The 25,836-nt window shown below is 49.2% G+C and overlaps 2 protein-coding genes across 7 annotated transcripts in view; one reads left to right on the top strand and one right to left on the bottom strand.

Annotated features, from left to right (window-relative positions):
• KLC4 (kinesin light chain 4) overlaps nt 1–8,348 on the bottom strand; it is a 105,841-nt gene extending 97,493 nt beyond the window's left edge. For 2 of the 6 annotated variants that reach the window (XM_063918728.1, XM_063918723.1), the window contains exon 1: nt 8,216–8,347. The gene's annotated coding sequence lies outside the window, so the exon portion shown is untranslated. The other 4 variants (XM_063918727.1, XM_063918726.1, XM_063918724.1 and 1 more) reach the window with 4 other exon arrangements.
• Nucleotides 8,349–8,693: 345 nt separating this feature from the next.
• On the top strand, nt 8,694–20,161 carry MRPL2 (mitochondrial ribosomal protein L2). Its single transcript, XM_063918730.1, has 8 exons — nt 8,694–8,716; nt 10,070–10,171; nt 13,086–13,224; nt 14,431–14,572; nt 18,959–19,074; nt 19,153–19,263; nt 19,360–19,433; nt 19,653–20,161. The coding sequence occupies exons 2-8, from the start codon at nt 10,091–10,093 to the stop codon at nt 19,869–19,871; spliced, it is 882 nt and encodes a 293-aa protein (XP_063774800.1). The 5' UTR covers nt 8,694–8,716; nt 10,070–10,090; the 3' UTR covers nt 19,872–20,161.
• The last annotated feature ends 5,675 nt before the right edge of the window (nt 20,162–25,836 follow it).

Genomic DNA, 25,836 nt, shown 5'->3' on the forward strand with positions numbered 1-25,836 from the left:
CTGTCAGCTCACACCAATGTCATTAACCCACAGTGTACCGCATACAGTAGAGTGGTCTGTAACTCCCTGCCACTCCAAACACAATTAACCCAATCAATGCCGCTGCCACAGTATTACCCAATGAAGCAGCCCTGGTCCTACATCCTACCCTAACATTACTATGCCAATGCACTGAGGTGTCTAAATATCACCAGATACACAGCATGAATAGCAGAGTGATACAGATGTAACATGGAGCCAGGGAAGATCACACATGCGGAGTTAAAACCCAACAATGAATAAGTGCTGGCATATTTCAGTACCCTATCCCCTGCAGTGCCTGTGCCTCGCTGTGCTTTGTTGGCCGAGGAGACACCTCCCAGTGGGTATGACATGTCACTGACTCACCTTGACTTGTACCGACAGCCGGGTGAGGTGTAAGCTCTGCGGCACACTGATGATGATCAGCAGCAGCAGGCCTAGAGGAAGGCGCAGCAGCCGGTCCCGGTGTCAGGGCTCTATCCCCCTCTTCCTGTACAGTCCGACACTGCCCCACCTCCTCCTCCGCCAGCCTCCCTGCACCGAGCTCACTCCCAATGCAGCTCCCGGCCCCTCCCTGCACCCACTGCGGTCTCAGCGCCGCTCTGCCGCGGCTCAGACAGTCACCTCTACCTCCTCTGTCTGGTGTGTGTAATACAGGTGTGTGCGTCTCTGTCTCTCTCCATGGTGTCAGTGTATGTCATGTGTCTCAGTCTCTCTGTGGTGTCTGTATACGAAGGCTTACCATACGATCCCTTTAAACCGGGACACTCACGTGGAATACACAGGTTCTGTGGCTGAATAAAACCAGATGAAATTTAGGTTTGACGTCAGCCAGCCACAGAACCTGTGTAATTCATATGTCCCGGTTTGTGTGTGTGTGTCTCTGGTGTCTGTCTCTATAGTGTCTGCACATGTGTGTATTTCTCTATCTTTCTTTCAGGTATCTATAAGTCTCTCTCTCTCTCTCTCTCTCTGGATGCCAGTGCCCCCCCTCTGTCTCTGGAGGCCAAGCTCCCCCTCCCCTCCCCCTCTCTCTGGATGCCAAGCTCCCCCTCCCCTCCCCTCCCCCTCTCTCTGGATGCCAAGCTCCCCCTACCCTACCCCTCTCTCTGGATGCCAAGCTCCCCCTCCCCCCCCCCCTCTCTCTGGATGCCAAGCTCCCCCTCCCCTCCCCCTCCCCTCCCCCTCTCTCTGGATGCCAAGCTCCCCCTCCCCTACCCTACCCCTCTCTCTGGAGGCCAAGCTCCCCCTCCCCTCCCCTACCCCTCTCTCTGGAGGCCAAGCTCCCCCTCCCCTACCCCTCTCTCTGGAGGCCAAGCTCCCCCTCCCCTACCCCTCTCTCTGGAGGCCAAGCTCCCCCCCCCCTCCCCTACCCTACCCCTCTCTCTGGAGGCCAAGCTCCCCCTCCCCTCCCCTACCCTACCCTACCCCTCTCTCTGGAGGCCAAGCTCCCCCTCCCCTCCCCCTCTCTCTGGAGGCCAAGCTCCCCCTCCCTACCCCTCTCTCTGGAGGCCAAGCTCCCCCTCCCCTCCCCTCCCCTACCCCTCTCTCTGGAGGCCAAGCTCCCCCTCCCCTCCCCTACCCCTCTCTCTGGAGGCCAAGCTCCCCCTCCCCTCCCCTACCCCTCTCTCTGGAGGCCAAGCTCCCCCTCCCCTCCCCTCCCCTACCCCTCTCTCTGGAGGCCAAGCTCCCCCTCCCCTCCCCTACCCTCCCCCTCCCCTCCCCTACCCCTCTCTCTGGAGGCCAAGCTCCCCCTCCCCTCCCCTACCCTACCCTACCCCTCTCTCTGGAGGCCAAGCTCCCCCTCCCCTACCCTACCCCTCTCTCTGGAGGCCAAGCTCCCCCTCCCCTCCCCTACCCTACCCCTCTCTCTGGAGGCCAAGCTCCCCCTCCCCTCCCCTACCCTACCCTACCCCACCCCTCTCTCTGGAGGCCAAGCTCCCCCTCCCCTCCCCTACCCTACCCTACCCTCCCCTACCCTACCCCTCTCTCTGGAGGCCAAGCTCCCCCTCTCCTCCCCTACCCTACCCCTCTCTCTGGAGGCCAAGCTCCCCCTCCCCTCCCCTCCCCTACCCTACCCCTCTCTCTGGAGGCCAAGCTCCCCCTCCCCTACCCTACCCCTCTCTCTGGAGGCCAAGCTCCCCCTCCCCTCCCCTCCCCTCCCCCTCTCTCTGGAGGCCAAGCTCCCCCTCCCCTCCCCTCCCCTCCCCTACCCTACCCCTCTCTCTGGAGGCCAAGCTCCCTCCCCCTCCCCTACCCTACCCTACCCTACCCCTCTCTCTGGAGGCCAAGCTCCCCTCCCCTCCCCTACCCTACCCCACCCCTCCCCTACCCCACCCCTCTCTCTGGAGGCCAAGCTCCCCCTCCCCTCCCCCACCCCTCCCCTACCCTACCCCACCCCTCTCTCTGGAGGCCAAGCTCCCCCTCCCCTCCCCTCTCTCTGGAGGCCAAGCTCCCCCTCCCCTCCCCTCCCCTCCCCTCCCCTACCCCACCCCTCTCTCTGGAGGCCAAGCTCCCCCTCCCCTCCCCTACCCTCCCCCTCTCTCTGGAGGCCAAGCTCCCCCTCCCCTCCCCCTCTCTCTGGAGGCCAAGCTCCCCCTCCCCTCCCCCTCTCTCTGGAGGCCAAGCTCCCCCTCCCCTCCCCTACCCTCCCCCTCTCTCTGGAGGCCAAGCTCCCCCTCCCCTCCCCCTCTCTCTGGAGGCCAAGCTCCCCCTCCCCTCCCCTACCCTCCCCCTCTCTCTGGAGGCCAAGCTCCCCCTCCCCTACCCTCCCCCTCTCTCTGGAGGCCAAGCTCCCCCTCCCCTCCCCTACCCTCCCCCTCTCTCTGGAGGCCAAGCTCCCCCTCCCCTCCCCTCCCCCTCTCTCTGGAGGCCAAGCTCCCCCTCCCCTCCCCTACCCTCCCCCTCTCTCTGGAGGCCAAGCTCCCCCTCCCCTCCCCTACCCTCCCCCTCTCTCTGGAGGCCAAGCTCCCCCTCCCCCTCCCCTCCCCTCCCCTCCCCCTCCCCTCCCCCTCCCCTCCCCCTCCCCTCCCCTCCCCCTCCCCTCCCCTCCCCTCCCCCTCCCCTCCCCTCCCCCTCTCTCTGGAGGCCAAGCTCCCCCTCCCCTCCCCCTCTCCCTGGAGGCCAAGCTCCCCCTCCCCTCCCCTCCCCTCCCCCTCCCCTCCCCTACCCTCCCCCTCCCCTCCCCTACCCTCCCCCTCTCTCTGGAGGCCAAGCTCCCCCTCCCCTCCCCTACCCTCCCCTACCCTCCCCCTCTCTCTGGAGGCCAAGCTCCCCCTCCCCTCCCCTACCCTCCCCCTCTCTCTGGAGGCCAAGCTCCCCCTCCCCTCCCCTCCCCCTCTCTCTGGAGGCCAAGCTCCCCCTCCCCTACCCTCCCCCTCTCTCTGGAGGCCAAGCTCCCCCTCCCCCTCCCCTACCCTCCCCCTCTCTCTGGAGGCCAAGCTCCCCCTCCCCTCCCCTCCCCCCCCCTCCCCCTCTCCCCCTCTCCTCCCCTCCCCTCCCCCTCTCTCTGGAGGCCAAGCTCCCCCTCCCCTCCCCTCCCCTACTCTCTGGAGGCCAAGCTCCCCCTCCCCTCCCCTCCCCTACCCTACCCCTCTCTCTGGAGGCCAAGCTCCCCCTCCCCTCCCCTCCCCTCCCCTACCCCTCTCTCTGGAGGCCAAGCTCCCCCTCCCCTCCCCTCCCCTACCCCTCTCTCTGGAGGCCAAGCTCCCCCTCCCCCTCTCTCTCCCTCCCCCTCTCTCTCCCCTCCCCTACCCTACCCCTCTCTCTGGAGGCCAAGCTCCCCCTCCCCCTCTCTCTCCCCTCCCCTACCCTCCCCCTCTCTCTGGAGGCCCCTCCTTCCCTACCTCTCTCTCTCTCTCTCTCTCTCTCTCGGCAAGTGGTCAGGGATGGCCATCGGTGGGTTATCCATCGATGGTACCATTGATGGATATCCTCAATGGTATAAAACCATCTAAGTGAACCATCAATGATTTTACCCATCAATGGTCACCCCTGCATTACTGTAAAATGAATTGTGGGCTAATCGGAGCCTGGGGGTGGGGCTTTGCGGGTGTCAGAGGGCGGGGCTAAGCTCTGCATCCTGACACTGAGAAAAAAATAATTCAGTAGCACAGAAACATCGATGGCGGGAAACCATCATACATCGATGGTAAAAGTATTCACTATTGGTCATAGACCATCGATTTCAAATCATCGATGGTCATCCCTACCTACCCACTCTCTCTCTCTCTCTCTCTGGAGGCCGGTGGCTCTCCACCTCTCTCTCTCTCTTTGGAGTCCGTGGCTTGCTCCAGAAAGACAGCGAGAATGAGCAAGGGGCACAGACTTCATAGAGACCGAGCACGAGCGAGAGGCACAGACTCCAGAGAGTGTGAGCACGAGTGAGAGGCACAGACTCCAGACAGTGGGATCACGAGCGAGTGGCACAGACTCCAGACAGTGGGATCACGAGCGAGTGGCACAGACTCCAGAGAGTGTGAGCATGAGCGAGTGGCACAGACTCCAGAGTGTGTGAGTATGAGTGCGAGGCACAGACTCCAGAGAGAGCCAGCGCGAGGCACAGACTCCAGAGAGAGCCAGCGCGAGGCACAGACTCCAGAGAGAGCCAGCGCGAGGCACAGACTCCAGAGAGAGCCAGCGCGAGGCACAGACTCCAGAGAGAGCCAGCGCGAGGCACAGACTCCCTCATTGCCCAGGCGATCTCCGCTATCAGGTTTTTAAGTCATCAAGAAATTGTTAATTTGGTTCATCCCCAGTAGAGATAGCCATCTAATGATGGTCTGCACTGATTGCACCATCAGGCAGGAAAACCACAGATGTGGGCATGTGACAAAGGCAGGCCAATAAGAAAAAGTAAAGGATGACGGGTGAAAGGCATGCGGCTCGCGATGGGGGAAAAACCTTTTTCCGTATCACCGTCTGATCTCAGCCATCGATGGGAATGTGACTATGATACCTTTAGGGCATGGTACAGTGGTAGGATCCGTGCGTGGCTAACCCTCTTATATTGTAAGTATTGTGAATACGTAAGTACATGTTTTATATAACCTAAAGATACTATAAGCACAAAGATACTGGGCTAGATGCAAGATGCATCATCGCTTGGAGAGTGATAAAATGGAGAGAGAAAAAGCACCAGCCAATCACCTCCTAACTGCCATGTCACATGCCCTGTTTGAAAAATGACAGTTAGGAGGTGATTGGCTGGTACTTTTTTACTCTCCATTTTATCACTTTCCAAGCAATGATGCATCTCGCCCACTATCTCCGCTTTCCCGTTGTTCCACACATAGGGCAACACAAGGAACCCATAGGCAGCATGGGTGTGGTATTGAAGGTCGACCGATCGAAAGGTCGACATGATTTATTTTATTTTTTTAAATGGTGTCGTTTTCACCGTACAGTGACCGGGAACCCAAATTAGTGCACCGCTTTGCCCGCCATGCTTCGGGCAAGGTGCCTCACTCCACTACCGCTGCGCGCGGCACAGGTTACTGTTCCCAATCGTAGTCCACGTGGATCATAAAGTATGAAAAAGTTAAAAACCCATGTCGACCTTTTGACCTGTCGACCGGATACCAGGCAGCGTGTAAGGCATCTTCAGGTGACCAGTATGTGTTTCTCTCTCTCTCTCATACCCCTTTCAGACATACTTGAAAATCCCGGGTTTTTGCACATGAATTACATACATCAACCCGGGACTTTTGCACGTCTGAAAGGCACCAACCCAGGAACAGGTTCCCGGGTCGCCCCCTGCAATTTACCAGGGTTTTTACTGGGTAAACAACCTAGGTTAATACCCCTTTCAGACATGCTCCAAATTCCCGGGATTCCTGCAACTGACCAGGGTTTTTCCCGGGACTCAAGTCCCAGGAAGACAACCCGGCTTAGGTCTGAAAGGTGCAACCCGGGAATTTGCTCCCAGGTCGCACCTGATTGGCGGGGCTGCCTGGAGGAGGCCGGAGTGAAGAGGGGGGGTGCGCCGGCTGCTGTCGTCCATGCTGCTGTGAGTAGTTGAAGTAGCCAGCGCAGCCAAAAAACAGGCCTGTTGGAGAGAGTGTGAGTGTGTGTGTATATTACATGTATGTGTGTGTCTGAGTGTGAAGTGTATGTGTAAGACGTGTGTGTAAATGTACGAGTGTGACGTCTATGTGTGTGTGCATATAAGACATGTGACATTAGAGTAGCCTGGCCTGATCTGGCTGCCAGGGCAGACCAAACTTATGTCTCAATGGGGTCGACCCGGGGATTTCCCAGGTCTCAGGTTTAGTGTGAAAGGGGGTCCCAGCGAAAACCTGGGATTTTTCAGAGGTGAAAATCACGGGTCTGAAGTAGGGAAATTCCCGGGTCCTATGTCTGAAAGGGGTATAAGTGTGAATGATGCGACCCAGGATTTTACTCTTGCTTTGCACTTAGAAGCCTCCGATAGGCTGCTTGGGGGGCTGGGCTGCACTCTGTGCTGGCAGGAGGGGTCTGTGCTCCTTGCTGCCAGAAGAAGCAGCTGGTTTTAGAAGGGGTGTGTGTGTGATTGCTTGAGTGTGAAATGTCTGTATATGTACGAGTGTGACAGCAGCCTGGCAGCCCTGGCTTGTAGAATGCCAGGGTAGACCAGGCTTATGTCTGAAAGGATACGACCCAGGTCTCAGGTGTAGTGTGAAAGGGGGTCTCGAGCAATAACCCAGGATTTTTCAGAGGTGAAATTTCCAGGCCGTATGTCGGAAAGAGGTATCCGTAGCTCTCTGCATATCTCACACACCTTGGCACAAAGTGTGCTCTCGTGCCTCCATACGGCTCTCACTGTGGACATTTACTATAGAGACAGTGCACATCTCCCATATATTATATACATAGATAGATAAGGATCACCTCAATCTGCTCTGTCCCTGTTCTGACGGGTGGTATTCATGTGACCGGCAGGCGGGAGACCGACAGTCACATGACCTCCTCCAGCATCCCGACCCCTCACTATCCCGATGGTCGGCATGCTGACCAACAGGGACTATTTCCACTCGTGGGTGTCCACGACACCCATAGAGTGGGAATAGAACCCATGGCGACCGAAGGTCGCCACCGAGCCCGAAGGGGCTTGCTGCACTCGCCCTCCCCGCCGGAATCCCTGCGTCGGTATGCTGACCCGCCGGTCAGCCATACTACACCCGTTCTGACTGGTGCTTGCCCTCCTAGCATTGAGAGCTGTCGGGATGCGCACACCGGCTACAAACGCAGGTAGGAGATGGTACAAACATATATAGGCACACACAACACGAGATATAATCCAGCAGTACTTATGCCTTGTCCGGTGCCTTCACATAATAAAGCGATAGTCAATCCATGGGGGCATGGCGCTCCATAGAGTGTACATACACACACAGCGTACTCACATGGGTGCCGTTATACAGATACAGTATATGGCTCTCTTGGCTGTCATATACAGTATACAACTCCCCTGGGTGCATATATACAGTATACAACTCCCTCAGGGTGCAAATATATAGTATACAACTCCCTCAGGGTGCATATATACAGTATATAGCTCCTCTGGCCCCATACAGGGGCGAATTCAAATACTGCCACACTATACGGCAGCGGGGATCTCGCTTAAAAGCGCTCGCTGCTCCATAGTCAGCAAGCTACACATTCGGCCTGCCACGCGCAGGGAGCTGATCGGGCTGCCGTTGTCTGTGTTGAAACATTATAGCAATAGCTGATTCGCCCCCTTCACATGTAATTGAATTCCCCCATAGATCTGTATACGACTCCCTTGGCCACATATATTGGCTTACCATAAGATCCCTTTAAACCGGGACACTCATGAATTACACAGGTTCTGTGGCTGATTAAAACCATGTTAAATGCAGGTTTGAAGTCAGCCAGCCCTAGAACCTGTGTAATCCATGTGAGTCCTGGTTTAAAGGGACAGTATGGCAAACTTACATATGTATACCGCTATAAGGCTCATATACCTGTATATGGCTCCCCTGGCCATATATATAAGTATCCGGCTAACCTGGGTGCATATATACAGTATACAGACAGCACACAGCTCCCCTGTCCGTATATATACAGTATACAGCTCCCCTGGCTGTAGAGTCACAGTATACAGACTACATACAGCTCCCGTAGGCGTATATAAACAGCAAACATACACTATAACGTTCTACTCTGTATATAATACTAGTATATATATATATACCTCTCCTGCTGCTATAGGCGGCGGAAGCGTCCTCTATACAGTGACTACTCCTCACTCTTCCCACAATCCTCCTCTCTCCCCTCACACTGTTGTGATCCAGCACCGACAGTCACGTGGCATGCTCGGGGGGCGTGGTCTCACCACCGGCTCCTCCATTTTGGCGGAGCCCGGTGTGCAGCAATACTGCGGTATAAAGCTGAGACTGCATTTTGTTGGGGTCTCGTCTTTACTGAGAAACAAATCACAGACAGATACTAAGTATTCCTCAGGAGAGTCCATTGTTACCTCTAGCGTTCGCACCACGGGCGGTCAGAGAGTGACGTCACTGCTGTGCGACATGACCTGCTGTTGACTGGTGAGCATGTGTGTCTGTCTGTCTGTGGGTTCCCCTATACTGTGTATACTATCTGTAATATTATATACACTGCTGACTGGTGAGGTTGCCTGTCTACGGGTTCCCCCCTATACTGTATATACTGTAATATATACAGATGCTGGCTGGTGAGAGAGTCTGTCTGTGGCTTCCCATATACTATATATACTCTAATATAATATACAGCTGGGGACTGGTGAGGATGTCTGTCTGTGGGTTCCCATATACTGTACATAATGTAATATAATATACACTGCTGACTGGTTAGAGTGTGTAAGATAGATAAAAAGTCGCACTGACACCCTCTGTTCAAATTCCAATTTTATATTATCATATATATGTCCTTTCCCTTTTAATCAGTAATATAAATGTATACCTTTCACGTCTTGGGAGGTGCTCCTGGGAATGGCGTAAAGTTCAAAACCAAAAGAAAAAAGTATTCCCTGTTGTGGGCACACACGGACTGATATATTCTCTAATAGTCAAATATCCTTACGATAGATGACCAATAATGTTAAAATATAACTTTTATTGTCATCATTAAAACATTAGCGAAATATTGTGCAAGTAGTGATTTGTGTGAAAGGTAATACAGATTATTAAATAGCTTTGCCACTGTGTTTTACTCTTTATTCACTGTCTCTAATATTCTTAAACAATGTTTCAATATGTGTTGCAATGTCAGCTGCTAAGTGTCTTTCACTGATACATTTGTATCTCAGGATTAATAACTCCTGTAAATTATTTTATTGTGCCACCAATATCCTTATTTAATTCTGTGCTTGCAGTGTGCGCATCGCTGACTCTTAATGCACCTTTAATTGTAAATGATTTTATGGCGGACCTTATAACTTAAGTGCCCTGTAGTATCCAACATCAATAAATTAATGCTTCAGGGAGTATCACCAGTATGTTTCTTTTCTTAAATGATATGTGGACTATACATCTGTCAGACAGGAATAAGGGATAGCCTGTGACAATAAGTGAGAACAATTATTACCACACATTTTCCACCACACAGTGACAATGTACCGATTTAAGAAAAGAACCATACTGGTGATACTCCCTGAAGCATTCATTTATTGATGTTGGATACTACAGGGCACTTAAGTTATAAGGTCCGCCTTCTGGGTCTCAAAAGCGCCCACTACCCAAATGGTAGACACTGATACCGACCCAAATGTAACTCTCTCTGCACATGTTATATCTGCCCCCCCTGCAGTGCACATGGTTTTGCCCAACTGCTAACAAATTTGCTGCGATCAACTCTGAATTACCCCCATAGATCTTGTAAACCATTGTAAGCTTTCACTCAACAAACTATTCCTACCATTAGTTCAAGGATCCTAAATTACATTGTAGTCAGTCCGCACCGGCCACTTCGGCCTTTTACCAGTAGCCAATTCTTAGGCCTTGTGTTATCATTGTGCGGTTGGAGCCACTGTGATTGTAACTCTTCATTCTCTCTGTTTCTGTTTCAGACTGGTACTAACACACCAGTAATGGCAATATGCAGTCTGTCCCGCGCATTCCAGTGTTTGACTGTAGCCTGTGCAAGACCAGTTTCGTCTGCCCTCCGTCAGGTCAGAGACCCCACCGCTAACATCCTGTATAAAGATAATTATGTGATCATATTGCTGTCTACAGATATCCCTCTGTTAATTCATTACTACTGTATACTCCGGTCTCTAGCTAGACCACACTTAGGTCGACAATGTCTAGGTCGACCACTATTGGTCAACAGTAACTAGGTCGACAGGTAAAAAGTTCAACATGAGTTTTTTTCAAATTTTTTCTTTTCTTTTTGTGAACTTTTTCATACTTGACGATCCACATTGACACCTTGCACAAAGCATGCGAGGGGACACGGTGCACTAATTGGGGTTCCCGGTCACTGTACGGAGAAAACGACATTAAAAAACTCATGTTGACCTTTTGACCTGTCGACCTAGAATCCCTGTCGACCTAGTTACTGTCGACCAATGCTGATCGACCCTCCATACCACACCCGAAGTGAAAAGTGTGGAGAAGTTGTCCATGGCAACCAATCAGCTGCTCCGTAGAATTGTATAGTATACAAATGATAAATGTTACTTCAGTGCTGATTGGTTGCCATGGGCAACTTCTCCACTGGCTCACTTCTCCACACTTTTCACTGCTTTATGAATAGACCCCTCTGTCACATCATTCCTATACTCCTGCCCTGTACAGGTCATTCTGTCACATCATTCCAATACTCCTGTCCTGTACAGGTCATTCTGTCACATCATTCCAATACTCCTACCCTGTACAGGTCATTCTGTCACATCATTCCTATACTCCTGTCCTGTACAGGTCATTCTGTCACATCATTCCTATACTCCTGTCCTGTACAGGTCATTCTGTCACATCATTCCAATACTCCTACCCTGTACAGGTCATTCTGTCACATCATTCCAATACTCCTACCCTGTACAGGTCATTCTGTCACATCATTCCAATACTCCTACCCTGTACAGGTCATTCTGTCACATCATTCCAATACTCCTACCCTGTACAGGTCATTCTGTCACATCATTCCTATACTCCTGCCCTGTACAGGTCATTCTGTCACATCATTCCAATACTCCTACCCTGTACAGGTCATTCTGTCACATCATTCCTATACTCCTGCCCTGTACAGGTCATTCTGTCACATCATTCCAATACTCCTGCCCTGTACAGGTCATTCTGTCACATCATTCCTATACTCCTGCCCTGTACAGGTCATTCTGTCACATCATTCCCATACTCCTGCCCTGTACAGGTAATTCTGTCACATCATTCCAATACTCCTACCCTGTACAGGTCATTCTGTCACATCATTCCTATACTCCTGTCCTGTACAGGTCATTCTGTCACATCATTCCAATACTCCTGCCCTGTACAGGTCATTCTGTCACATCATTCCTATACTCCTGTCCTGTACAGGTCATTCTGTCACATCATTCCAATACTCCTGCCCTGTACAGGTCATTCTGTCACATCATTCCAATACTCCTGCCCTGTACAGGTCATTCTGTCACATCATTCCTATACTCCTGTCCTGTACAGGTCATTCTGTCACATCATTCCAATACTCCTGCCCTGTACAGGTCATTCTGTCACATCATTCCAATACTCCTGCCCTGTACAGGTCATTCTGTCACATCATTCCAATACTCCTGCCCTGTACAGGTCATTCTGTCACATCATTCCTATACTCCTGCCCTGTACAGGTCATTCTGTCACATCATTCCTATACTCCTGCCCTGTACAGGTCATTCTGTCACATCATTCCTATACTCCTGCCCTGTACAGGTCATTCTGTCACATCATTCCTATACTCCTGCCCTGTACAGGTTATTCTGTCACATCATTCCTATACTCCTGCCCTGTACACATTATTCTGGTACATCATTCCTATACTCCTGCCCTGTACAGGTTATTCTGTCACATCATTCCCATACTCCTGCCCTGTACAGGTCATTCTGTCACATCATTCCCATACTCCTGCCCTGTACAGGTCATTCTGTCACATTATTCCTATACTCCTGCCCTGTACAAGTAATTCTGTCACATCATTCCTATACTCCTGCCCTGTACAGGTCATTCTGTTACATCATTCCCATACTCCTGCCCTGTACAGGTCATTCTGTCACATCATTCCCATACTCCTGCCCTGTACAGGTCATTCTGTCACATCATTCCCATACTTCTGCCCTGTACAGGTCATTCTGTCACATCATTCCTATACTCCTGCCCTGTACAGGTCATTCTGTCACATTATTCCTATACTCCTGCCATGTACAAGTAATTCTGTCACATCATTCCCATACTCCTGCCCTGTACAGGTCATTCTGTCACATCATTCCCATACTCCTGCCCTGTACAGGTCATTCTGTCACATCATTCCCATACTCCTGCCCTGTACAGGTCATTCTGTCACATCATTCCCATACTCCTGCCCTGTACAGGTCATTCTGTCACATTATTCCTATACTCCTGCCCTGTACAGGTCATTCTGTCACATCATTCCTATACTCCTGCCCTGTACAGGTCATTCTGTCACATCATTCCAATACTCCTGCCCTGTACAGGTCATTCTGTCACATCATTCCTATACTCCTGCCCTGTACAGGTCATTCTGTCACATCATTCCCATACTCCTGCCCTGTACAGGTCATTCTGTCACATCATTCCCATACTCCTGCCCTGTACAGGTAATTCTGTCACATCATTCCTATACTTCTGCCCTGTACAGGTCATTCTGTCACATCATTCCTATACTCCTGCCCTGTACAGGTCATTCTGTCACATCATTCCCATACTCCTGCCCTGTACAGGTCATTCTGTCACATCATCATTGTACTTCTGCTCTAAATATCTAAATAAATAATTATGCCACACTTGAATATGTGATTGCTAGGTGTAATACCAGATAGATATGTAATTTTACTCTGCAGAGGTTATTGTGTGTGTGTTCTTGCTCTCCTGCAGGCAGGGCCTCCCTCACTGCTGCCCTCTAGAGGTATCTTCACCACTTTTTGTCTAAGTGACCTTCAGATATGGAAACCACCCACCAAATACACAATAAATCCCATTGGGAAGCGGAAGACCGGGGGGCGAGATTACACAGGTAAGATGTGTCCCTTGTCTTTTCTTTAAATGATAGGAGAACCATCACCCATATTATGGCACCATGTCACCCCATACATTTGTCAGCTCCCTTGTCATGCATTCTTCAGGCTTCAGAATCCTCAAAGTGATAAGGTGATGAGACCTTCTGTAGCATCTAACTGAACACACTGGAGTATGGGACTCAGTGGTCGCTATGGTATTGATTCTGAGGTGGATGTAACTGTGCACCTGGGTAATACCAGGTGGGGCGGATGTAACGTGCAGAGAGATTTACATGTGGGTGGTGGTGGGGAGGTCCGAACTCAAATCTACATTGTATTGTAAAGACATAACTATGCAGCGTTTGTGGGCTACATGCAACTGCCGCAAGTATTTACCCTGCATGCAATAAATATTAACATGTTTGCTCCCTTTACATTGCCGCTTGGTTTGTTCCAGAGTTACTTGATTTTTTTTTTTGCTTTACTCTCACCTCATAATCCGCATTATGGTCCGCAGTAATGTAAGCTAAATTCTGACCCTATCATAAAATAGGCAATTATAAAAGGCGGATGCAAGATGGCTGTGGCCATATTACATAAACAAAAAGAAACACATCCTCTGCACACACCAAAGACATCATTAACGCTATTCATGCTACTATGTATTAAGAAGTTGGACTGGCTCTTCCATCACTTCCAGACTAGTCTGATTGGCTTGCGTTTCTGCAGCGGTGACGGGAAACAGCATCCCCATTGGGCGACAGGAAACAATCAGCAACCCCAGATGGTACATAATGTGACATCTTATTCCCTCTTGTAGCTCCTACCCCGTTACCGCTGCTCTCAGTCCAAATTGAGCTACACCTCCCAACAGCCCATGCTGCAGGTGCTGAACACCGTGGAATCCTAAGCATTACTGCGGGTGGGTGGGTGGGGGTTTGGATTTGAGCTTGGGCATTGCGGTGAAGGAGCAGGAGATGTTGGGGTACGAGGAAGGAACTGGATCCCAAACAAAGGGTCAGTCAGTGGTGAGGGAGGATCCTGTAAGGAGAAAGAGACTACGTAGAGAGGCGAGACTGATGTCAGTGGCACCAGCGTGAGAGATGGAAACTAGCAGAAAGTAAGGCGATCAGGATGAGGAGAATGCATTGTGAGGAGAGAAACAGCTGGACGTGAAATGAACGGTAAAACAGGAATTGTTCTATCCACTGTGTTATTTACAGGTCGTATCCGTGTGCGAGGAATTGGCGGTGGGCACAAACAGCTGTATCGGATGATTGACTTCCATAGGCTGAGCTATGAACCTGGCCGGGAAAACGTGCCATTCCAGGAGGTGGTGACTCAGGTGCGCTACGACCCCTGCAGGTAATACTCCAGGCGTTCAGTGTACAATTTCTATCCTAAATGAGGCCTCCCAGTAACAGTACTGTAGCTATTACCGTCTTCATATAATGGTGATAATATGTTAACTCCTAGATTGCATGATCCGTTGTTTGCATACATCTCTCCTGATTCGCTACTGTAGTGTGATATATATTGGCTGCATTCCACTACAATGTAATAACGAGATCTTTTTTTACTTCAGTTGAATTCTTTTCACTGAATCCATCTGGATGCACCTTCTGAGGGGTTGCAGAGGGGAAGAGCTTCTGTGTAAAGTTATGGGTCTTTTTGAGTGCCAGCTCCTGTGGTCCCCCCCCCCCAGCAACCCATAGTAGTAGTGTCCCCCAGAGTGGACGAAGGGGAAATAAGTGCTACACTCTTACGGACGAACTCGGGGCAGAAAGCACTAGAGCCTTAACTTTAAATTGTGATCCTAAACTATCCAGTAAAAACAGGTGGAACCAAATGAGCCGAAAAGTAGCAGATGGAAACCTCTTCTCTCACAGTAACTTACGTCTTGTAGACGCTCTAAGGACCTAATTCAGACCTGATCGCAGCAGCAAATTTGTTAGCAAATGGGCAAAACCATGGGGGTAATTCCAAGTTGATCGCAGCAGGATTTTTTTTTAGCAGTTGGGCAAAACCATGTGCACTGCAGGGGGGCCAGATATAACATGTGCAGAGAGAGTTAGATTTGGGTGGGTTATTTTATTTCTGTGCAGGGTAAATACTGGCTGCTTTATTTTTCACTGCAAATTAGATTGCAGATTGAACACACCACACCCAAATCTAACTCTCTCTGCACATGTTATATCTGCCTCCCCTGCAGTGCACATGGTTTTGCCCAACTGATAAAAAAAATTCCTGCTGCGATCAACTTGGAATTACCCCCCATGTGCACTGCAGGGGGGGGGGGGGGGGGGGGCAGATATAACATGTGCAGAGAGAGTTAGATTTGGGTGGGTTATTTTGTTTCTGTGCAGGGTAAATACTGGCTGCTTTATTTTTACACTGCAATTTAGATTTCATTTTGAACACACCCCACCCAAATCCAACTCTCTCTGCACATGTTACATCTGCAAACAAATTTGCAGCAGCGATCAGGTCTGAATTAGGCCCTAAGTTCTTGCAGAAAGAAGTTTGGCTATGAGCATTATTTCCACTTTGCTGTCAGCGAAACTCTTTCATTGCTTTAATAGATACCTTAACAGAAAGTTGCATTTTCTGCGATAGTAAAGCGACCATTGAGTTAACAGATCCCATTATTGTTTTAAGTTTTTGAGGAAGCGCTAAATCAGGTAAATCAGATGAACGTTCCACAGGAGAACTGTGATGTCCATAAGTTGCCTGCAGATCATTGGTCCTTGAGCAGAAGTGCACCACCTTCTGGTACATCCGGAACTCCATCATCTCAGTATCGGACTGACCTCTTTCGTCCACAATCTGTTAGACGTCTGGGTGAAGGGATCACCCTGTGATATGAATGACGTACTTCCTGGAATCGGCACTGCCAAATCACTGGCACATTTCTGGTCAGCGCATGAACTATTGGATGCCCTCACTGCAGGGGAACTTTAGGAGCCTCCCCGGTGGTAAATGTAGAAGTAACGATTGTCCCCTTACACCAAAAGAGTGCACATGTAGTTTATATTCTATAAAATGTGCGCCCTTCCGTGACCCCAACCCCCCCCCCCCCCCCCCTCTCTTTTCGGCATGCGTGTGGGACCGGCGTATACATAGCGAATCTATGTTTTAACTTCACTGCACTTGCATTGTGATTTAATGGATGACGGCCATTGGCCAGACTATACTTGGTGGCATGCAGCAGCTTTGGGCCTCCAGTCACATTCAGGTTCCCATAACTGCTGCATCCCATGCAATGGAAGTAGTTCCGTCACCAGGTAATGTCATGTTTTTTCTTTTTCTCCTTTTTTTAAATTTGTTTTTGTCTTTTCTCTCTTGTTATCTTTTTTTTTTTTCTTCATCAATGGACTGGAGGCAGGCTCCAGGCTCCTTTGTAGCAAGCTCCTGCCTAAGGGACCCTGCAAGGGGGGAAAAAAAAATTGTACCCATGTTCGGGTGTCATAGGACCAATATTGCTATGTTACCTGACACCGCCACATAGACCAGGATCAGTATTACCTAGACAGTGAATGACGCAACAGGTAGATAAGATTCCAGATACTGTCCCAATATTTCCAAAAGGTGTCCGGCTAGGGGAAACACAAGCCCTCCCCACCTCCCTAGCCCACCCGCCACTGTCTAGATTTTTCATATTTAACATTGTTATATAGGCATTACTTTTCTTTATATTCGCATTTTTGGAGATTTGTTCATTCATTTTATTGTTCTCACTGTATTATTTACATCTATTATTCATACTTTCTATTATTTTATCTATAAGTTTTGATCTTTATGCCATGTAGAGATTCAGCTTTGTTTCCCTTGAGTTACAGATATATTACTGTACCAAACATTCCTCGATATATATTTGATAATCAGCGCAGTTTGTGTGCCAGTGTGGCAAGGTATTCTGCTCGGGTGGTATTCATGTGACCGCCGGTCAGCTGACCGACAGTCACATGACCTCCTCCACCAGCCCGACGGGTCACTATCCCGACGGTCGGCATGCCGACCAACAGGGACTATTTCCACTCGTGGGTGTCCACGACACCCATAGAGTGGGAATAGAACCCGTGGCGACCGTAGGTCGCCACCGAGCCTGCAGCGTGGCGAGCCCGCAAGGGGCTTGCTGCACTCGCCCCTCCCCGCCGGGATCCCGGCGTCTGTAAGCTGACCGGCGGTCAGGAGACCGCCGGTCAGCAGTACTACACCCTTCTGCTCTATAAGGGCTGACCGTATACTGCTATTCTACCCACAGGTATATGCCCCGTGTAATCTGAACAAACACATTTGTATAAGTGAGTTATCCTCTCTCAGGGCCTAATTCAGAACTATCGCAGCAGCAAATTTGTTAGCTCATGGGCAAAACCATGTGCACCGCAGGTGGGGCAGATGTAACATGTGCAGAGAGAGTTAGATTTGGGTGGGGAGTGTTCAAACTGAAATCTAAATTGTAGTGTAAAAATAAAGCAGCCAGTGTTTACCCTGCACATACACAATATAACCCACCCAAATCTAACTCTCTCTGCACATGTTATATCTGCCCCCCCCCCCTGCAGTGCACATGGTTTTGCCCATTAGCTAACATATTTGATGCTGCGATTAGACCTGAATTAGGCCCTCCGTTCTATTAATTTTCCACAAGTTTCTTCCTCTCGGCAACTTCTACACAATCATCTCTTTATCTGGTCGTATTTACCCAAACCCTAGGTCCAGCTGTCGGTCACGTGGCTTCAGCTACCCGTTATTCTCACAGTCTCACCCGTTGCACTCTACAGAAACTCAGTGCCTTCAATAACCTGGCTGGAAATAAATATTAATAAACCAACAACATCTACATTTATTTATTTATGAGGCGACCTAGATTCCACAATGCTGTCCAGTGCGCAAAAAAGGAGGACAAACTAGCATGAAGCATAGGAGTTACATCATACAGATACATATAGGAGGAAGAGAACAGACTACTGAACCAGCAAAAAGCCAACATTAATATTTCTCCCACAGGGTCCACAAGTTATCCACAGGATAACACTGGGATATGATGAAGCGACAGCGGATTTGCACCAATCTGTCAAAGCTTTTCGGCCTCCCAGCATGCAACGGGCCCGTCCATATATACCCGCCTCCTGGCTCATGCAAATCAGTTTTTTGTTTGGTGCGACAGGAGCTGGACCATGGTCAGAGGGCTGCTGTTTTTGTAGCAGCCATAAGCTTTCTTATTTTATTTTTATAGTCTTACTATTTTTTCTTGAGTGATCTTTCTAAAAAGCGTCTTATACGTACCTTAGAGTCGCTCCAACAACTCTCTGCCGGGTCGCGACAACGCTTACCCACCATGTATCCATCAATGTGCAGTGCTGTATAAACACGGTGACCTGTGATTTGGGATTTAGGGCCTAATTCAAGGTTGATTGCAAAACAACATTTTCATCTAATGGGCAAAACCATGTGTACTGCAGGCGGGGCAGATATAACATGTGCAGAGAGAGTTAGATTTGGGTGGGTTATATTGTTTCTGTGCAGGGTAAATACTGGCTGCTTTATTTTTACACTGCAATTTAGATTTCAGTTTGAACACACGCCACCCAAATCTAACTCTCTCTGCACATGTGACATCTGCCCCACCTGCACTGCACATGGTTTTGCCCATTAGAGGAACATGTTGTTTTGCAATCAACCTTGAATTAGGCCCTTAGTACACTGGCACAGGATTGGAGCTCTATATTTTTGTCTCTGTGTCTTCAGGTCGGCAGACATCGCGCTAGTAGCCGGTGGGAAGCGGAAACGATGGATAATCGCCACAGAGAACATGAAGTCCGGTGATTTGATCACATCATCTGGACACATCGGACGCATGGCTGGTAGGATCAGGGTATAGGACGGGTGACGCGGTCACCATGTTGCATCATTTTAATTTTGTGCTAACTATTGTTACTTAGTGTCTGCTCAGGAAGGAGATGCTCACCCTCTCGGGGCTCTGCCTGTGGGCACCCTCATCAATTGTCTGGAAGTGATTCCGGGCGAGGGAGCCAAGTACATAAGATCCGCTGGTGAGTAGTAAGGAGTCTGCCTTGGGCCACACCGGTGGGAGCGGATGCATTTGTTAAGCCGGTAATGTTGGGTCTTGATGTTCTCTGATTTTGCAGGCACTTGTGGGGTGTTGCTGAGGAAGGTGAATGGGACGGCAATTGTGCAGCTACCATCCAAGAGACAAGTTCAGGTGACGATAATATAATCTGGGGAAATTTATAATTTCTTCTAAAAAGTGGACAAGTTGCCCATAGCAACCAATATGTATAATTTTATAGACTGTATTTGATAATTGACAGCTAGAAGCTGTTCTCTTCTCCACTCTTTCATATCCCCCATAATTTCTTCTGGATACTTTGGCATTGCTCTATCACTCTAAGCACGGGTCTTGCTTTTCTTATCCTTACAGGTGTTAGAATCCTGTGTGGCCACCGTGGGACGTGTGTCCAATGTAGACCACAACAAGCGAGTGATTGGAAAAGCAGGGCGCAATCGCTGGTTGGGAATCCGTCCAAGCAGTGGGTTATGGAAGAGGAAGGGAGGCTGGGCTGGCCGCAAGATCAAACCCTTGCCTGCGATACAGAGTTTTGTAACATTACCGAGCGCCCGCCCAGCGCCACGAGCCTAAGCGATTCATTTGCTGACATCTTCTGGGTCTGGACTAAATGCAGAATTACCCATAGTCCTCTACTGCTCAACACAGAGATGATGGTTCCACCTATATCACATGATCTGTCGTTAAATTGATCAGCAAGATCTAGATCACTTCGAGAATCCCAAAAAATATAAACCTTTATTTTATTGTATATTGCATGGATCCCAGAACCAGGCAAATGGAAAAATGCTTCACTGCTGGGACGTTCCTTGTGTCTGACTACTTCTGTTAGCAATGCAATAAAGAAAAGTATTGTATCTGTTTATTGGAAGTGTCCTTCTGTCCCCAGGGGGCAGCACTGTGCGACTAAAAAGAAATCGCAATATTCCCTTATTGTAGTTCGTGATTATACTGCACTCTAGAGGTACACATTTCTAAGACTGGCTCATGTAGTCTAACGGGGGATTTTTTAAATTTTTTATGTATTTAAACTTGCTTATTTTGAATTTTCAATATAAAACCAGCCGTGGATCAGCCAAATATCCAGAGGCAGAACATTACAGGTGAGAGCCGAGCTATATCTGAAGCTGTAGTTGTAGGGTTCTCTGTCCACATGAAAGAAATGGTGATTTTTTTTTTTTTCACGGTACCAATAAATTGAGGTATGAGGCTTTATGCAGTGGTTGTGCCTCATTGCTCTACCTCCACCTTCACCACAGCCTGAAATAGAGAAGATTATTTTTTAAGTAAGACTAGACAGAAAAGACAAGAACCCGGAGTGGATTTAATCTCTGCTGGATAAAAAACTAAGCAAATGTCCCTTCTGTACTTCTAGATCATCGGTGAGCTTTGCAGGCAAGCTACTTAGGCAGTGCGGAAATCCTAATGTAGGTTTCAGAACATGCTCAGATGGTATCCGGTCTCTAGGTCGAACACTATTGGTTGACAGTAACTAGATCGACAGGGTTTCTAAGTCAAAAGGTCGACATGTTCTAGGTCGACAGGTCAAAAGGTCGACGTGAGTTTTTCACATTTTGTCTTTTGTTGAACTTTTTCATACTTTACGATCCACGTGGACTACGATTGGGGACGGTAACCTGCCCGATCACACGATGCGAGGGGACGCGGGGCACTAATTGGGGTTCCCAGTCACTGTACGGCAAAAACGACACCAAAAAACTTTTAAAAAACTCATGTCAACCTAGAATCCCTGTCGACCTAGACACTGTAGACCTAAGTGTACCACACCCGTTCAAACCTGGCTTATAAAGGCGAGGAGCAGCCAGACAGCTTGGAAAGGGTAGTGGATAAGTGTAATAGCCTCCCATCAGAGGTGGTAGAGGCTAAGACTGTAGGGCAATTTAAACATGCTTGGGACAGGCATATGAATATCCTTACAAAGAATCAAGGTTAAAAAAGGGTTGAGATTGCCTAAAGGATAAAATAAAAAAGGGGCAGACTAGATGGGCCAAGTGGTTCTTATCTGCCGTCAAATTCTATGTTTCTATGTAACATTCTGGGGCAGAATGCCGCTACAAACTCTCCCCTTATGTACATCTGTGCGGCGGAATGTTGGTGCGTCCTTATAAGCCACCATCGATGGCACCATTGCAACTTACTCCATCCCTATGGCTGGTGTAATTTCTCTGTCTGACGATGGCCTCCTAAGCTTGCAGCTGTGAACACAGCCTCTATCACTGGCACTCACATGGAAACTCGCAATGAGCGCACTAATAGCCACCGTCCAGGAACGCCCATCACTTTTCCGACACATTTCTGATACCGTCTACCCCGTTCATAATGTCGACATATTCATCAAGTCGACGCTGATGTCGACAATGTCTTTTAACAGGTAAATCTGAACCTAAGCCTAATGGACAGAAAGTCGACATATGAAACATTTCATGTCAACATTCTGCCCATGTCAACGTTTTCCAGATGTTGACATACTGCGTGTCGGTCGGCATAGTGACTGCATGCCCCCTTTTCCTGTCTGAGTTGTCTCACAGTTGGCTGTTTGATACAATGAGCGTCTAAACTTTAATGGTTTGCATTGTCCAGCGCCATGTATTGCCTAATAGGGGATGTTTTATGGGTGCTAGAGAGTGTCTGTGTATGTGGTGTTTGCTGCCTGGCCTTAAAGACAAGATTTTGTGAAGTCTGGGCCTGATCCCATGAAACACAAGGGGAGAAAGTACCTTTAAAAGACTCTACTGAATGGCGGCTTTAGCCACAGTGGTGTGATTGTCGGATTGAGAGCTATTGGGTAATAATGTGATGGACAATGTGGAGTCCTAATAATAGTATTATACAGGTTGAGTATCCCATATCCAAATATTCCGAAATACGGAATTTTTGGAGTGAGAGTGAGATAGTGAAACCTTTGTTTTCTGATGGCTCAATGTACACAAACTTTGTTTAATACACAAAGTTATTAAAAATATTGTAGTAAATGACCTTCAGGCTGTGTGTATAAGGTGTATATGAAACATAAATGCATTGTGTGTATGTACACACACTTTGTTTAATGCACAAAGTTATAAAAAATATTGGCTAAAATGACCTTCAGGCTGTGTATAAGGTGTATATGAAACATAAATGCATTCTGTGCTTAGACTTAGGACCCATCTCCATGATATCTCATTATGGTATACAATTATTCCAAAATATGGAAAAATCCGATATCCAAAATACTTCTGGTCCCAAGCATTTTGGATAAAGGATACTCAACCTGTTTAGGCTGATCGCTGGAGCTGACTTTAGTATTTTCAAGGTTTCATCATACATAACTTAAATGAGGATATAGCATACCAAGTTCATTAAGAACTTTCCTAGTTAGTGAATAGTCTCCTTTGCTCAATTATCATGAGCTGTGCACACAAGAAATACAGTACAATGAGATAAGGCGCCTGTTCCATAAGCCTATAGATAATAACCACTGGGGCAGATGTATTCAGCCTGGAGAAGGGATAAAGCAGTGATAAGTTCAAGGTGATAACGCACCAGCCAATCCGCTCGTAATTTTTCAAATCCATAATGATTGGCTGGTGCATTATCACCTTGCGCTTATCACTTCTTTATCCCTTCTCCAGGTTAATACATCTGCCCCATTAATGTTTCCATGGTACCACCAATCTAAGAGATCACCTTTCTCTTACGTCCTAGAGGATGCTGGGGACTCCAAAAGGACCATGGGGTATAGACGGGATCCGCAGGAGCCTGGGCACACTTAAAAGACTTAATCTGGGTGTGAACTGGCTCCTCCCTCTATGCCCCTCCTCCAGACCCCAGTTAGACTTTGTGCCCAGGAGTGACTGGATGCACACTAGGGGAGCTCTCCTGAGTTTCTCTGAAAAGACTTTGTTAGGTTTTTTATTTTCAGGGAGACCTGCTGGCTACAGGCTCCCTGCAGCGTGGGAGTGAGGGGAGAGGAGCAGACCTACTTCTTCTTAGTTAAGGGCTCTGCTTCTCGGCTACTGGACACCATTAGCTCCAGAGGGTTTGATCACTTGGTGCGCCTAGCTGCTTGTTCCTGGAGCCGCGCCGTCACCCCCTCACAGAAGCCAGAAGAAAGAAGTCGGGTGAGTATGAGAAGATCAGAAGACTTCAGGACGGCAGAAGACTTCAGTAACGGAAGGTACAGCACAGCGGTAACGCTGTGCTCCATGATCCCACACACATCACCAACGGTATTTACGCTGGGGCTTCCCTGGGGGAGTCCGGACCGGTGGGGGGCCATCTACGAATATTCAGTCAGGTCTGGATTCAATCAGACCTGGATCCTTGGGTCCTAGAGATTGTGTCTCAGGGATACAAACTGGAGTTTCAGGAGATACCCCTTCACCGGTTCTTCATTTCGGCATTACCAGTAGCTCTTCCGGACAGGGAGGCGGTGCTAGCAGCGATTCAAAAATTGTGTCTACAGAGGGTCATTGTTCCCGTTCCCTCGTCCCAGCGGGGGGAGGGGTTCTACTCGAGCCTCTTTGTTGTGCCGAAACCGTACGGTTCGGTCAGACCAATTCTAAATCTAAAATCCCTCAATCCATACTTGAAAGTTTTCAAGTTCAAGATGGAATCCCTTCGATTTTGCCAGCCTGGAAGGGGGGGATTTTATGGCGTCAGTCGACATAAAGGATGCCTACTTACATGTCCCGATATATCCTTCGCATCAGGCCTTCCTCAGGTTTGCGATACAGGATTCTCATTACCAATTTCAGACGTTGCCGTTTGGTGAAAATCCTCGGAGCCGTGGAGAGCTCACAGTCATGGCGGAAATGATGGTTCTCCTTCGAAAACAAGGGGTTACAATTATCCCGTACTTGGACGATCTCCTGATAAAGGCGAGGTCCGAGGAACGGTTGCTGAGAAGTGTAGATTTGTCACTGTCGGTTCTGCGACAGCACGGTTGGGTACTCAATTTGCCAAAATCTCAGTTGATTCCGACCACTCGGCTGCCTTTTCTGGGCATGATTCTGGATACGGATTTACAGAAAGTATTTCTTCCAGAAGAAAAAGGCTCTGGAACTGCAGGCGATGGTCCGGGAACTTCTGAGGCCGACGAGTGTGTCAATCCATCACTGTACTCGGGTTCTGGGGAAGATGGTTGTGGCGTACGAAGCCATTCCATTTGGCAGGTTTCATGCCCGGGTGTTTCAGTGGGACTTGCTGAGCAAATGGTCCGGGTCTCACCTGCACATGCACCGGAAGATAAGTCTATCTCCCAGAGCCAGAATTTCTCTCCTGTGGTGGCTACAAGATCATCACCTCCTAGGGGGACGCCGGTTCGGTATCCAGGATTGGGTGCTTCTAAAAACAGATGCAAGTCTTCCAGGGGAAATGGTCGCTCCAGGAAGCCTGTCTCCACATAAATGTTCTCGAGTTAAAAGCCATTTACAACGGCCTGCTGCAAGCAAGAAGCCTTCTTCTGGGTCGACCTGTCCTGGTACAATCAGACAACATCACAGCGGTGGCGCATATAAACCGTCAAGGCGGAACAAGGAGCAGAGCGGCAATGGCGGAGGCCACAAGAATCCTTCGCTGGGCGGAACAACACGTGAGCGCCCTGTCAGCAGTCTTCCTACCGGGAGTGGACAACTGGGAAGCAGATTTCCTCAGCAGACACGATCTCCATCCGGGAAAGTGGGCTCTTCACCAAGAGGTATTTGCAGAGGTGACAAAACGTTGGGGAATTCCGTTGATCGACATGATGGCGTCTCGTCTCAACAAGAAGCTCCCGAGGTATTGTTCCAGGTCAAGGGACCCCCAAGCCAGTGCAGTGGACGCCCTGGTGTCTCTGTGGGTTTTCCAGTCGGTGTATGTGTTCCCTCCACTTCCTCTCATTCCAAAGGTACTGGGGATCATTCGACGAGCAAGGGTTCAGGCGATTCTCGTCGTTCCAGATTGGCCAAGAAGGGCCTGGTACCCGGATCTTCAGGAATTACTGGTGGAAGATCCTTGGCCGCTTCCTCTAAGAGAGGACCTGTTGTTGCAGGGTCCATGCGTGTTTCCAGACTTACCGCGGCTGCGTTTGACGGCATGGAGGTTGAGCGCCAGATCTTAGCTCGTAAGGGTATTCCCAGGGAGGTCATTCCAACTCTCATTAAGGCTAGGAAGGAGGTTACGGCGAAGCATTATCACCGTATTTGGAGAAAGTATGTTTCCTGGTGTGAGTCTAAAATGGCTCCTGCGGAAGATTTTCATTTGGGTCGCTTTCTCCACTTTTTACAGGCGGGAGTAGATGCAGGCCTGAAATTGGGTTCCACCAAAGTGCAGATTTCAGCTTTGTCTATTTTCTTTCAAAAAGAGTTAGCTGTCCTCCCAGAGGTTCAGACTTTTGTGAAAGGAGTAATGCATATCAATCCTCCGTTTGTGCCTCCTGTAGCTCCATGGGACCTTGATGTAGTCTTACGGTTTCTCATGTCTTCCTGGTTTGAACCTTTGCATAAGGTTGAGTTGAAATTTCTCACTTGGAAGGTAGTTATGCTATTGGCACTGGCAT

This window comes from Pseudophryne corroboree, chromosome 4 (assembly GCF_028390025.1).
Source record: "Pseudophryne corroboree isolate aPseCor3 chromosome 4, aPseCor3.hap2, whole genome shotgun sequence".
Lineage (NCBI taxonomy): Eukaryota > Metazoa > Chordata > Amphibia > Anura > Myobatrachidae > Pseudophryne > Pseudophryne corroboree.